Source organism: Corvus brachyrhynchos, unplaced genomic scaffold (assembly GCF_000691975.1).
Source record: "Corvus brachyrhynchos isolate BGI_N302 unplaced genomic scaffold, ASM69197v1 scaffold59, whole genome shotgun sequence".
NCBI lineage: Eukaryota > Metazoa > Chordata > Aves > Passeriformes > Corvidae > Corvus > Corvus brachyrhynchos.
The window spans coordinates 4064844-4079963 of record NW_008246054.1 but is presented as its reverse complement, the minus strand read 5'-3'; the positions used below and the strand labels follow the sequence as shown (position 1 = coordinate 4079963).

Below are 15120 nucleotides of genomic sequence, written 5' to 3'. Positions count from 1 at the left end.
CACGCGCCCCAGATCTCATTGATTTTAATTGATGGACGTGCAAAGCTCGTTTCCTTCTCCCGTTTTTGGGTCCCTGAGGACTTAACTCATCCAAGCCGTGCGCAAGGGTTCTGTCTTCGTTTTTGTTTTCTTTTTTCTCCCCTAAAATGCGGCAACTGTACGACACAAACATTCCATTCTTCCAGATAAAGGTTAATCTTTCCCTGTGGATAATGCAGGGTAGGAAGGAAGAAAGGGAATTACCACGGGGAAGGATCTCCAGCCTTCGGTTTTGTGTGCCACGTGCAACAGGTTTTCAACTCAGCATTTCAGTCCCCAGGCTGGGGGATCTCCGTGTTTTCCCTTCTCCAAGGAGGAGCAGCTCCGCAGGGACGCACCGAGGGTGCTGGATCTGACTCTGGAGTCCGTCTGAATTGTCCCCAGATCCCAGTGGGAATCACAGGCATTAAAATTGCAAGCTGGAAATTAGGTGTAAGGACAGAAAAGCAGATTAGAGCCCCATCTGAGACGTATCAGTTGATTTTTAACTTCTGCAGCAGTTTTTGTGTTTCCCAGCTCTGATCCTTGCAGGACTGAGATAGCTCCTTCCCACTGCACCTGCAATGGGTCATCTGCCTCGTGATGAGATAAGAGTTGCTTGGAGCCAGCATATTTTTAATCTAGTCCTGCCTTGTGCCTAGCAATTAATATTTATTACAGTCTGGACCGAGTGATGGTAATTTTTTTTCCCTTGATGTGCTGAAGACACATTTGTTTAATCTGCCACAGAAGAGGGTGAAAATTAGGATGGGCTTCAGGAAAGAGCTGGAAGCAATTAGTCGTGTTATTTTACTGGGACTTAATTGCTGTAACAGTCAAATTGACAAAGAAAACATGGATGCTATAGCAGGGGTTTGCTGCTGGATTTGAAAGGAAAAATGACTGCACTAGAGGGGACGTGTTATGTTATAATTAACCTGTTTATTATTACTGAGCTGTACATTTAAAAATCTATCTACTTAGGATGCACTGGAGCATATGACACGTAGTAAACACTCGCAGCAGCACACAAAATTCAACTGCCCTTGTGTGCAAGCAGGACTGTGCATCCCCCATGGCCTGTGTGGGTCAGGGCCAGGACAAGCCTCTGGGAGCCCAGATAAGCTCTCTGTGGCTCTCCCTTCTCTGCTGGTCCTGAATTAGACAGAACAGGGAAAATGATATCAACAGGAAGAACATAAAATAAGAATGACCACACGGGGTCAGCTCAAAGGTTCTTCCAGCCCCAAATGCACCTCCCGCTCTCTGGGTTTATAATTCAGCTTCTGTAAGTCACCTTCTGATGGTGGTTTCAGTGGAGAGATGAACAGAAGCCATAGACAGAAATCCAGGGAAGAGTAGAACACAACAAGGCAAGCCAACTGCACTCCCATCCTGCAGCTGTTTGCTCCACAGGAATCCCTGAAATAAAATAAAGGGAGAAGGGGTGGGCGAGAGCTGGAGAAACCACAGCAGTGTCCCCATCTCCCTTCAGGCATTCCAGTGTGGTGAGAAAGGTCCCAAATGAGAGTGTCTGTGCCATTAGCTCAGGGATGGGTTTGTCTGCACTTACATCTGGGCCTTGTGAGCTTGTGGCTACTTGGAGCTGATACAGCTGTTACTGACACTGGAGATGGAGTCATCCTCCTTTTGCACAGGGCTGTGCCCAGTGCTCCTTGGAACACCTCTGAAATCAGCTGTCTGGGTGGGTTTTACTGAACATAGAATCTTAGAAAGGCCTGGGTTGGAAGGCATCTTAAAGTTTTCAACGCAACTCCTTTTCTAGGGTTTTTTTTGTGTGTGTGGTTGACTTACTTTGACTGTCTGGAGTTTAAGAGCAACATTCTGCAGCCATTTGCACTTTGTATCAACGGGAAGTCTGTTCTCAGGGGTGCTGGCAGAAGCCAGCTCCAATGTTTCATAAAATAACATCTCAGTCCTTTTCAGCAGCTTGTCATTTTCCTGTTTTGTTTAATTCCTGTTAACTGTCTTCATATGAAACCCTGAAGCCACAATGTACATTTTGGGTTTCTGTCACAATGCTTGTTTTTGTAGCGGGAAATGTAATCCCTCAAATGCCTGTGTTTAAGAGGATGCAAATCAGCTTCTAAGCACAATGCCTTGGGAACGTTTCTTTCATGCAAAACCTAGCTAGATAAATAAGGAGGGGAGGAGGGAGCAGGAAAAGGGATTGTTCACTTCTATAAACAACAAGAATTAATTATGCTCAGTAAATGACAGATGGGTTAAGATCAAAATCTGAATCTTTCTCAATGTGGGTGAAATCCACTCTCCTATCTCTGAGTTGCATCAACCCCATTGCACAGCCCGGCCGGTGCCATGGGGCAATGCCACGGCTGGCACTCGTGCCGGGCCTGGCAGAGCGCTGGGGACAGCAGGCCCTGCCATGGCCGGATGCAAAATCCCTCGGCTCTCAGCCCCAAGTGTCCCTGGACCATGTCTGCTCCGCCAGGGAAGCCCCAGCCTCTCGCTGGTCCCAGGGCAGAGCAAAGGTTGGCGCTTCCTGGTGTTCGCCACGCTGAGCTGCAGCAGGAAAAGGGAGCCAACGGAGCCCTCGGTTAATGCAGCTGTAGGAAGCAGTGAAATGCGTTTGGAAGCTCACAGGGAGCAGGAAAACTCCATGTCCAGAAGCATTTTCCTGCTGCTGTACACTTATTTACCTCTGGAATGATAAACTTCTTGCAAGGCATCTCTGCGCTCCCAGTTCCAGCCGTGGACAGAGAGAGCTGTGAGCACAGGAGGGGACATCCGAGGGCACACACAACTCATGCCACTGTGCCTGCACGGGCAGGAGGGTTGGGATAATTGGAGAATAGGTGGAATCGAGGAATTTACTCCCCTTCTCTCTCTCCCAAGTGTTTGGGGACAGCAGCTCTCCTCGTTTGTCTCCAAATAAGAGTGATGCCCAAGGATTCTAAAATAAAAAACTGTTCTCCAGCTCCTGTTCCCAGCTGTGCTACCGAACAACCTGGGGACAGGCACTCTGCCTCTGCTCCGTCCTCCCTCCTTCCACTGTGCCACTCCTTTGACGCTCAATTATTTCACATTCACAAACCCATTCTCAAACCTTTTTTGAAAGCAAGCGATAGAAGTGCAAATTCTTATTATTGCTCTTGAAGAGCTTTTTGCAAAGCTGTTGTTAATGAGCTTGCTTAATGAGCTTTCTTAAATCTATATTTATACCCTATATACAGCTGCATATAGATAGAGCAACGCCTAAAATATGTGTGGATTGCACACACATATGCCTGGGAAAATGAAGGGTGATTAACACACATCTTCTTCGGTTATACCGTGCAACTATTTATTCGTTTTTCCTTGGAAATTGGAGAGATAAAAGATCCATTCTGGAATAAAATAATTCTGTGCATATGTGCTCGGTGGTTTTGTTTATGAGCCCCAAGTATGTGAGTGTGTGTGTGTGTGAGACAGATGGTGTGTCTGTTTGTGAGAGATATGATGCGGGGATGAATGTGTGTAAAAATACAGGTTTCTTAAGGGCTTTTTTTATTTTATTTTTTTTTAAGGAAAAAGCAAAACAACAAATGCCTGCTCAGTACATTATTTCTTGTGTCATGTTCTTTGTCAATAGGGCAGAGGAGTATTCCTGCAGAAGGCAAAGCTGCCCCCAAAAGTGAAGGGTGCTGCCCCCAGGGCTTCAAGCTGGGCATCGTGAAGTCTCTTCAAGTTTTCAAAGTCCTGGGAAGTTTTGATAAGCAAATACTTTCTGGGCTCTGCCTCTTATTGGCTGTTTCTTCACCGCCAGATTTTGACACAAATAATCTGATTGAAAAATCAGGGAGGGGAACAGGGGGAAAAAAACAGAGAGAAAAAAGGAGAAGTATCTATTTCAGCCGACTGCGACCAAGTGAGAAAGTGGAAGAGGAGTCCTGAGAGAAGACGACGTCTCACTTGTCTGGGGAGATTTCAAGGCAAATCCAGTAAAGCAAAGTCCCTCAAACAGGTGATTAATTTATTCTTTTAAACACTTCTAATTGCATTGGTTTTCTCATTTTTCTGATATGTTTTTCTAAGCTTTTTTCCTCCTTCCTCTTCTTTGCTTGTGTTTGCAAATATGTAACGTATTCCACTGCCTAAGCCACTTGTCTTGAGGATTCCTTTATGGTAATAGTGCACTTGACTCATTTGAATTGAACCTTTTAAAATTACGACATGTACTTCACTTTCACATGTGAAAATGGTAATAGAAAAAAAATAGAAGAGATGTGACAATGGTTTCAGGTACCTGTCCCAGCCAGCTCCATCAGCAGGAGCAGTTTCTAGCTGTAGAGTTTTTTATTTTGCTGTTGAGGAGAGGGCAAACTGTGTTTTTCCTTTTAATTGTTCTTTTATAGGGCCAAACCTTTCCATTCAGAGAGCAGCACACCTCGGCTGCCATCACCTGTGCCAGTTTTTCTAGATGACAATTCGGTCTCTCCCATTCAGGATTTTTGCTTCAAATCCATCTTTTATTATTTCTCCATCCTTTTTTAATATAGGCTGATTAATCTAACAATTTTTAGCATATGGAATTAGCTATTTATAGGCGCTTCTCATATCACAAGATTGATTCAATACATTAAGCAGGGAAGCAAATGATTTGCAAGTTCACTTCGAAAGTGCATCTGTACATTAAGGAGATAGGGAATTTGGGAGATTGCACTGCATAATTCCATCCATGGATGCCTAAGGCAAAGTTTCCTAAAGCCAGTGGCATTCCCAACATCACAGAGAGCTACGTGAGCTTTCTAGAGAACAAATGCTGCAATTACAGTCTAAATACTTTTTTTTTCTGGGTGTTGCAGCTATACCAGCATTTCTGTTCGACTTCTTGGGCAAAATTTCCACCATAATTTGCTGCCCTTGCCATAATGTCCATTTATCCAGTCTTACCACAGGAATTAAAAATGTCCTGTTTGTTTTTCCACTAAAATAGTCATGTTTAAATTACTCTCCCCAAATGCATTCGATTTTGCAAGGGTGGACTAGTGAAGACATGATTAATTTTGTTATAAAGAGCTGAAATTGTTTCAAATTTGACTTTATATTTGAAGAGTCAGGAGTCCATAAAACATTTTATTTTATTTTATTTTATTTTATTTTATTTTATTTTATCTTATTTTATTTGGGCTCTTAAAACACAGACACATCGTGTTCTACTTTGCGCTTTTTTCTCTTCAAAAATGCAGTCTTTTGAAAGATAAGCTATTCTGTATTTTTGGAAGCTTCACTTTTTCCAGAAAAAAAAAGAGGGAAAAAATGGCAGAAAAAAGCAATATTAATATATAAATATAAGTTAAGCAATGGAAAGGAAAGAGCCTTTTTTAGCCTAAACCTTTGTATGCTCATCAACTTATCTGAAATGTGATGTAATGTACTACTGGTGAGTACTAGCAATGTAATGCCAGTTAAAACTTAAAGTTTCACTGAGTGTAGCAAGAGAAAGTGTTTAGTCTCTACAATTAACCTTGTAAATCTGAAAACACAATTACTTGAATTTAGAGAAAAATGCAAGTCAGATTTAGAATGGATCTTTCACTGCAAATTGGGTTCAGCGTGGCACAATCCTGCAGGCACTGCCCCCACCGAAGGCTTCATAACCTAATTCACTGAGAGTATGAATTTCCTCTAAATTACATCAAAGGACCAGTCCTGTGGGTTTGGGTACTGAGAGCTGGGGTGCAGTGAAGTGAGAGTTAGGGCTTCATGAGGAACACAGGATCCAGTAAAATGAGGGTCCTGGAGTCAGAAACCACCCCTAAAGAATAAAACTGGACCCATTCACTGTGTTTCAGGGTCCCATTAGAGGTTTACCTGGGATACTCTGCAAAATCACCCAAAAGCATTGCTGAGGATGAAGGAACTTGGAGTTTGAACATGCAAATGCTGGATCTGCTTTCAGATCTGACTGGGGAATTTATAACTGGTGAAAGAAACCCTTCTAAGGTGCTTAGGTGAGGTACCCAAAATAGTGGAGCAGATTTTTTCCCCTTGGCTCCTGCTGTCTTTTCCTCAGTGCACATTATAACATTATTATAAAGCTGCATGAATGGCAAGCAAATAAGAATGTCAATTCTAGCCACCTACTGGTTTATATCCTATATTGAATGAATAAAAATGCCAGAACACTTCCATTTTGGATGGGCACTCCTGCCCAAGCAGTAATTCTCTTGTGCACTTACCAGTCCAGGTAGAAACTGCTGCCACAGGAGCTGAAAGGAACAGACTCCAGAAAAAGAAAGTTTAATTTTCAGCAAAAGGTTGAAGTTAAATTCTGCCAGAAGCTTCAATAACCCTAAAACGTAGCAGGGTCCATTGTCCATAGCACTGCTTTTCCTGGGAAATACAGTGAGCCATTAGGAGCAGCTGATCACTTGCTACAGATAATCTGGAGTTTCGAGGAAAAACAGTACTTTCCCTCCCACAATCTCTGCTTGTAGCTTTCCTCTAGCCTGGTTGTGTGAATCACAAAGCCAGTCCAGTGCAGTTGTTAATTAACTCTGCTTTGGGCTCCCAGTTCCTTTTTTTTTCTGTAAAATGGGGTGGGGGAAGGTGACTTCCTTTTGCAACGTTCAGTCCATTAAAGATCGTTGTGCTCAGTCGTGGCCCTTATCAGCAGTCAGGATACTGGAGCAAATTTGACTTTTACAAAGGCTGGGGCAAACACATCCAGAAAGATTCTTTTTATTCATGGACATCTTCTTTCAACCGCCACCAGAAGAGAGGGGCTGTACTTAGTGCTGTCTGTACTTGGCATATGGGCACTGCCATATAACTGGATTGCTTAAACCACCCTTCTCCAGTCCTCTGATTTACCTGGCTGAGCTGCCCGGCTGCTGGCACAGGATTCTCCAGGATTCTCTAGCCTGAGGGCAAGGAGAGTGGCTGTTCCAGCAGGCACAGCTGGATGCAGGCTCTCACCCTACAGCCAGTTACCCACTGCCAGAGCCTCTTCCTCCACCGTGGAGGAAGCCCAGGGAAAGGAACTGGTTAATTCAGGCAGAGAAATCTGATGTCTGAAGAATCCTGGCATGAATACCTCCTGTTGTGGACACAGTCCTGCCCCACCACATGGGAAAATCGCTGTGACATGAGTGGAAATTCCATGTCTGAAGGGTTTGAGGCAGCACTTTAACCTGGGGCAGGTCTATAAGGCAGAGTTGGGTCCATGCACAGGTACCTCAGCTGGGACTGACCAAGAGCTCAGCAGTGCTGCTGGAATGGGAGGGACACGGGTTGAGCAGAGCTGCTGAAGGGTTATAACCCACTGCAGAGCACTCCCATGTTTGCACTGAGCTGGAGCTATTTCTGTGCCTGCGGCTTTTCACTGGGCACAGACTCTTCACAACACTTTGAATGAACCTCATTAGAGAGTTCCAGGAGAGCAAAAAGCAGCCATGTACTTCAGTGCCCCTTCCCTCAAGGGCTTACTTATGGTTCATCCTCAGTACTGTTCTGTCCTTTTTCTAAAATTAAATTAAAAATCTACTCTTGGCCTCAGCTTTCTCTTATTCATCTCAAGCTACACATAAATTTCTTGGAAAAAGATGAAGAAAAACAGGTGAGTCATTTCAGAAGAAAAAACGGTCAGAGCCAGCAAGAGTTATCCCTGAAATCATAGGTGGAACAATGGGAATCCTGGAGCAGATTTAAAAAGACAGCAGCATATCCAAAGGTGGCTGGGCTGGGGGCACCCTGGCAATCCCTCTGTCCCCAGCAGACCTGGCTGTGGGAATCCCACAGCTTTAGGCACCACTATAAATGTGGCCCTCAAACCTTTAAACAAAACCCCACTGTGCTGTGTAATTATATTTAGCATGAAGGGGTAGTACAGGCACTTCTGAACGCTGGGAAACAGACCTTTCCATCCCTGTGTGTTTGGGATTCCAGGACTGCTCTGTCCTTGGACAGACATTTCATGTCACTCCTGCTTAACAGGAGCAAACTTTATGGATTTTGGGGGGTTTTCTTTAGTTAGTAAGTAACTAGGTTCAACTGAACTGCTCTCAGAAAGGAACAAAACTTAGTAACACAGTTTCCAGTCAACAGAGAGCCAGGACTTAGTGCTGACTTTTCAAATGAAATATAGCAAGATTTGTTTTTAGTGCCACTATCCTAAACAATTACAAGGGAAAATGCAAATACATATGCAAATAAGGCACCAGCTGATATTACTGCACACACCATCGTCCCTGCTGCCACCCTGCCTCCACAAGAGCAGTTACCAGCCCCAGGGAGCAGGCACAGGGCGGGCTGGGTTCTGGGTGGCAAAGATAACACTTGCATTGCAAGAGAATTTGGTATGATTAAATTTCAGCATTTTACGTTTGTCCCTCACCCGCCATTTCAACGGTCTGAAATATTTGAGTTGGGTCCAAAAGGTGACTTCTCACCCAGCCTTCCTGCTCTGCCTCTGCTCCACTGCTGTTTGTCAGCCAGAACTCAAACTGCTCAAGCAAGAGGGAAATCCTCCACACATCATTCTGCAGGGATTTCCCTCTGTCTCTCTCCTATTATTGATGTTGTTTCTATCATTATTGTTTATATAATAATTTCACAGTAGAGCCCAGCCCATGGCTTGGGACTGGGCTCTTCCAGGTGCAGCACAAACACTCAGACTTTCTCCAGTGGGGATCTCCAACCCATGGTTGCCACTGTGTCCTCTCAGGGAGGAGAAGATCGGAGATGCAGCCTGTCCTGCAGGACTACGAGAGACAGATCTTGGCTTCCAACATGTCTGGCACAGAGCGTTTTGGTCTGTAACAGCTCTCAGGTTAAGCCTGTCCCTGTTTCTCCAGCTACAACATAAAGGTCAATGTTATCTTTTGCCTCAGCCTGGGGTAGATTGTGAAGTGTGATTTTTACAGAGTGCACTTAATCTGAACAAATGGGAAGTTACTCCCCAAGCCACAGAGGTTTACCTGCTGTGTGTCTGTGTTTCATCCCAGAAAGTGAATGGAAGATGCCACGTTCCTTTTTGGTGAAGAGCAAAAAAGCTCACACCTATCACCAGCACCGCTGTGTGGAAGATGACCTGCCAGTACTCACGTGGGGTCCGGTCACCTCTCCCTTCCCTGGTGAGTCAATCCATCCACTGGGCTTGCAGGAACACACCACGGTAAATCCATAACTGAGTAGGCAGCTAAGGGAGCAGGATGAGTGAGCTAAAGAGCATCCAGGGGCTTTCACACAGGGGCATCAGTCTAAGGGCAAACTGATCCCTTCCTGTGTGTCCTTTCTCTACACCAAATCCACACCATCCCACTGAACCCAAATTTAGATCCTCCTTTTGTTTCCTGCTTGGTTGCTGGGGAGATTTGATATATAAGATGCTGTGTGGAGTTGGTCACATTTGGGAAAAATGGCCAACTTCAGGCCACTAATAACTGGGAAAAGAGCTTGCGCTTGGTTGTCAGTGTTCTACAAACTCACAACTCTGCCACGTCCATCTCCAGTTTCCTGTGTTCACTGCCCACATTCCCTCTGGACTGCATCTTCTCTACCTCAGGGTGTTACCACCTCTTCCTGAGGATTTGCAAGGAAGGTTACAGCCAGAGTGAGAAAATACTGGGGATACCCCAACACTGCTGGTGAGGAGTCCTGCACGCTCACAGCTGCTGTGTGCTGTGCTAACACCACCCAACACAGTTCTGCCTCTCCCTGCTGTCCTCCCCCTGCTCCCGCTCTCCCACAGCCATCCAAGCAGTGGCAGGGCCAGGGTATTATCTTCTTCCTTCAGGCACTATTCAAATTTTCTTTATTCAAATTTAGGATCAATTTACCCTTTGTTCTAGCCCTGGCTGTCAAATTAGAGTCTAGCCCTGAGATAACTTTGATAAAAAAGAAAGGAGGGGACATTTTAGTTTCCATTCCTTCTATCATCCTTCGGGCATTTGTTGTGTCTCTCTGGTGCAGTGGCAGGTTTGGACAACAGATAAATACTGTCCTTCAGCAGATCTGTCCCATCTCCAGCAGAAAGGAGACATATGTAAGACCTCTGTCCATTTCAGATTTTTACTACAAAGTTTAACAAGGGTTGGTTGGGGTCTTTAAGAGCTGGGACAAGCATGGAGAGATCAATGGGAGTGTGGGCAGGAGGAGACGAGGCTTGCACTGAGGGCTTGCCTCCCCTCTCTGCTTCCCTGCCTGGCTGTCCGTAAATCCAGGTTAACAATACCCAGCTCTCTCAGGAGACGGGTGGGGAGGTTAATAAGTTAGCGATTGTTAGTTACCCACACAAACAGAAATGGTTTCAAATAGGGAAATTATTCTTATAGATGTAATTCTAGGGTTGATTTTCTCTAACTACATCAGGTATCAAGTATCCTATCATCTCATTCTGCCCCCCTCTACCTTGCCTAATTTCACCCTGCTTGGAATTTCCCTTTGTCAGCAATGGGCAGACTTTGAATGCTGATTGCACGACTCTGCACTTCCTCAGGGAGTTGAGCATGAGCTGTGTCCAGGCATGAGTTCACACATGAGTACAAAACTCACCTAAACAGACTCTTCTTGTAACAGCAAGAATGACATCATTGTGACATAACTGTGACCCTGCTGTGTTACAGCCACAGGAGACAGGACAGCGGAGGACATCAAGAAACAGGACCTGGAATGTGTGGTTCCAAGACAAGAGAAGGACCCACCTGAACTGAAAGAAGAAAGTGTCCCTGTCCAGTACCTGAGCAGGATGCTGCCAGGCCCTTCGGCTCAAGGTCGGCCACCCAAAATCCCAATTGCAAAGGAGGTCAGGGCTGAGCTGATTATGGAGCTCCTAAAACTGGGCCCACATTTTCAGTAAATGACAGCTCTTATTTTGACATCAATGGCCAAACTTGTCACAGGCAGAGCTCAATTAGGAGCATTCTGTATTTCCCTTTACAGTTCTGGTCTAGACCAGAAAGAATGAAGGATAATGCTGTTATTCCCAATGAATGAGCCTTCCCATCTTAATGCAGCTCTGTGCTATGTGGATCAAGGCAGGTGCCCACAGGATACTTGTTCCAACACCCTGTCAAGGAGGGCTAGCAGGGGGCTTAATATTCCCTTAACCATAAAATTTCCATGGCATTCTTTGCCATAAAATTTCCTCAGACTGAAATCAAAGTCGTAATAGGAGCTTTACCTGAGGAATCAGGATTTGAATCAAGGAGAAGTTGCCAACTGCAGCTCCTGAGGTCAGACAAGATGGGGAACTTTTTTACAGGCAATGGTGTGACACTCACTTGTCCCTCTCCTTTGCACACTCAGAGATGGCCATGCCAGGGCTGCAGATCAAGGACTGCACTAACACAGCGAGCACCCCAACCTTCTACAAAGCTGGCTTTTCCTGGGATGCTTTCCATGTGCCATACAGCTACCAGCAGATGTCTTCCAGCATGCAGTCAGCTCTCCTGGAGCACCCCGTGAGCCTGTATGGGAGCCACCTCCTGCCAAGCACTGAGCCCCCCCTGGATTACAGCCTGCATTATTCCTCGGACATGGAGACCTTCCACTGCGTGAAGTGCAACAAGGTGTGTGTTGGATGAGAACCTCTGGCATGGGGAGGGCCTGGAGGGATTTTCATTGCACACATGAAGTATGAAACCCATTCTTCACTGGGTCACACCGAAGTGTGTGGCTCAGAGTGGGGCCCAAAGTCAGAACAAGTACAAAGGCACTGGGAATGCTGCAGTTCACGTGAGTTCTCACAGAGGGGAGAATTAAATAAAGAGAAGGAATTGAAGACAGAGATGGAAGCACAGCCACCTTATGTCAAAAAAAAATCACTGGCCTTTCATTTTGCAGGTGTTCTCCACTCCCCACGGACTGGAGGTCCATGTCCGAAGGTCTCACAGCGGGACCCGTCCTTTTGCTTGTGAAGTGTGTGGCAAAACCTTTGGGCACGCTGTGAGCCTGGAGCAGCACACCAACATTCACTCCCAGGTGGGTGGCATGGTTCCGGACAACCAGCTCTGGACCTCAGCTCTTGCTTAATCTCTTACAGAGGAAGTGACACTTCCTAGATTACAAACGTGATGCCTTTCCTGTAGCACAGTGACAAGGACAGGAGCTCTGAAAACCCCAGGTCATAGCTCTTGGTCTCACAAATCTCAGACTGCCCTTGAGAATTCCTTGGAAGGGAAGGGAGGATCATTGCTACTCACTCCTCTGTGCCTCACCTCCTGCTAAAGGGTGCAGGAGTTTGGATCACAAGACGTGATCCATTTCCATAATGAACCCTCCCTGCATTCCCTTTGTGCTGCACCCAGCATTATCAGTCCACGAGCCAAGGAGATTTGCTTATCAAATCTACAATTCTCATCCCTCTTCAAGCTCTGTCACATGTCTTGCAGCCTCAGACATCCCATGACTTTCCTTCCCCAACAGGAAAGAAGCTTTGAGTGCAAGATGTGCGGGAAGACATTCAAACGTTCCTCCACCCTCTCCACTCACCTCCTGATCCACTCGGACACACGGCCCTATCCCTGCCAGTACTGCGGGAAGCGCTTCCACCAGAAGTCGGACATGAAGAAGCACACGTACATCCACACAGGTGAGAAACAAAATATTCCAAGAGGAAAATGAAAATTCGAGCCCATCATGCTGATGCACATACACAGTCCCCAGACACAGAGGTGTCCCCAGACACAGAGGTATTGGACTGGGGATAAGTATCCAGAGGCACTGGAAAGTCGTTATTCCATGTGAGGTGAGACAGCAGGAGGCTGAAGCACATCTGCCTGACAAGGAGGTGGTTATTGACCAGCCTCTGGTGCATGTTGTGGCTGTACTGAGCCCTGGATGCAGGGAATGGGTCGCTCAGCTGGAAAGGACTGTCCCTGGTTCTTCCCAGGCTCTGGTGCTGGATCACAATCCAGGCACATCACCAGGAGAGCTGGGCTGGTAGCACCCTGATGCCCAAGCACAGCCAGTCAGGTTTGACTCTGCTAAAATGCATTTCTGCCTCCCTTCCTTCACCTGTTAAAGCATTTTTTAAACCATTTTCTGTGCTCTGCAGGGGAGAAGCCCCACAAATGCCAGGTGTGTGGCAAAGCCTTCAGCCAGAGCTCCAACCTGATCACCCACAGCCGCAAACACACCGGCTTCAAACCCTTCAGCTGCGAGCTCTGTGCCAAGGGCTTCCAGCGCAAGGTGGATCTCCGGAGGCACCGAGAGACCCAGCACAGCCTCAAGTGAGGGGTGGCTCCAGGTCTGTGCTGGAGCTCCTGCTTCATGCTCCAGAGAAGAAGACTGTCCCCAGCACCTCCATCCACCTCATTAAGCTCCTGTGGTGTCCTATGTTCCCCTGGGGACTGGCCAAGTCATGCCATTGGCTTTGGTGTTTGGCACCACAGGCCCTTGCACAGCCCAAAGAAACCTGTGGGAGCTTTCACTTTTCGATTGCAGCAGGAACCAGCCCAGATCTGACATCACCTGCTCAAGTGTAAATCCAGCGGAATTCCTCCAAGGTCACTATTACTCTGGATTTACACCAGGAGCAGAATCCGGTTCGTCAGGCTGCCCAGCGGGGAGGAGGGGACTCCTGGGCTGGTGGCAGCAACAATCTGTGCCAAGCTGGTGCTGTAACCACGTTCTGCTCCGATGGTTGGGAAGATAAGCCCAGGGCATGCAAATAGATTGCATTCAGTCAGCTGTGTTCAACCTGGACAGGCCTTCTGCAGAGACTTGCCCAGGCCATAAATTCTGCCAACAGACACCTAAAGTAATTTCTTTCAGCAGAGCATTTACTGTGATCAAATGACAAGTTAACTGTGCTGTATTTTTAGCTTGGAGTGGGAGGAAAATACTGAAGAAACAGCTCCTATCCCTAGCTGATAACAGGGGTCTCTAAATACATTCCTCAGACACACCGTGCTGCAGAGATCCCAAGCAGGCTCCAGGAAGAGCCACACCACAGCACCAGGCAGGAGCTAATAATCCCCATCTCTTGGTACCATGGGAGAGCTCTTGGAATCGGGGCTGGTACGTCCCACAATATTTCACTGCGTGCTGGACATGCCGACTTCGAGCTGTCCTGAGCAATCCTGGGTCACTGCATGGGCAGGAGTGGCCCTGGATATCAATGTCAAGGGCCAGAGTTCTGCTTGCCAGCCACTCTCCTCAAGGAGGAAGTGACTGAGCCTGTACATGTTGGCGGAGCATGCAAGCACCTCACAAATATTATACAAAGAGAGCAGTGGTATTTCCTCCTTTTTCCAGGTCTAAGGGTTGAAGCAAAGCACTGGAGCAAGTAAAGAACCAGTTCCCCTCCAAGCTCTGCCAAATTCTCTCTCTATAACCTTTGGCAAGTCACTGCACTGAGCTCTTGTTTTTCCATCCCTCCTGATGACGTGGGCCATTCACTCAGGTTTGTGGAGTCCCCTGAGTTCTTAACAGGAAGGACAAAGTATTATTATAACATTATTATAACATAGACAAGTGTTTTCAGTTAATTGGGGCATTGTAGCAGCCCATGGCTCACACCATAACTGCATCCCTGAACACACAGCCTCAGACAATGACACCAGTGGGAATTACCCTGGGAATGGGCTGTGGCTGTTTCACTCCAAAGGCTTATGAAGGACAGTTGCCATCATGGGCAAAGACAGAACGGTCCACATGGAAAATTCATGTATGGCCAGGAGAGAACTGCCCTCAGTTCCACTGGTGTAAATTGCAAGTTATTCTCCTAAGACCTAAAATGTACTTGTCCCTTCTATGCTGTGCCTAAGCTGTAAGTCATTCATATGTATCTGGAAGCTCAAACCCAGAGTCTGTACTCCTGGCTTTACTTGTACACTGTAAATATGTATTTATACTTATTCTAATGTATTTTTTTATTGCACTATACCAGACAGTGACATGTACAGGCCTGCTGGGATTTATCTGATAAATCTGTTCCTTCTTAGTAAGTGGGCTAACACAGTGTATTTCATGTTCACAACACCCATTTAAAGAACAGCTCATACCTGACTGGGGACACAGGCAGTGGGGATGGGGTGAAAAAGGAGAAGGGAGAGTCTAGGATGGTTTGAGTGGGAATAAAGATGGATATTCACATGCAGAAAAGGGCTCCCATTAGAGAGACATTCATCCTGG

General features: G+C 46.3%; 1 protein-coding gene across 2 annotated transcripts; it reads left to right on the top strand.

Moving 5' to 3' along the window:
- The first annotated feature begins 3821 nt into the window (after positions 1-3821).
- GFI1B (growth factor independent 1B transcriptional repressor) lies at positions 3822-14933 on the top strand. Of its 2 annotated transcripts, XM_017745674.1 has the most exons (7): positions 3822-4003; positions 8988-9116; positions 10608-10754; positions 11290-11552; positions 11827-11964; positions 12409-12574; positions 13040-14933. In XM_017745674.1, exons 2-7 carry the CDS (start codon positions 9002-9004, stop codon positions 13216-13218), a joined length of 1008 nt encoding a protein of 335 aa, XP_017601163.1. In that variant the 5' UTR covers positions 3822-4003; positions 8988-9001; the 3' UTR covers positions 13219-14933. The 2 variants fall into 2 exon arrangements, with proteins under 2 accessions (XP_017601163.1, XP_008640407.2); XM_008642185.2 differs by lacking the exon at positions 3822-4003 and having other exon boundaries at positions 4040-9116.
- Positions 14934-15120: the final 187 nt, after the last annotated feature.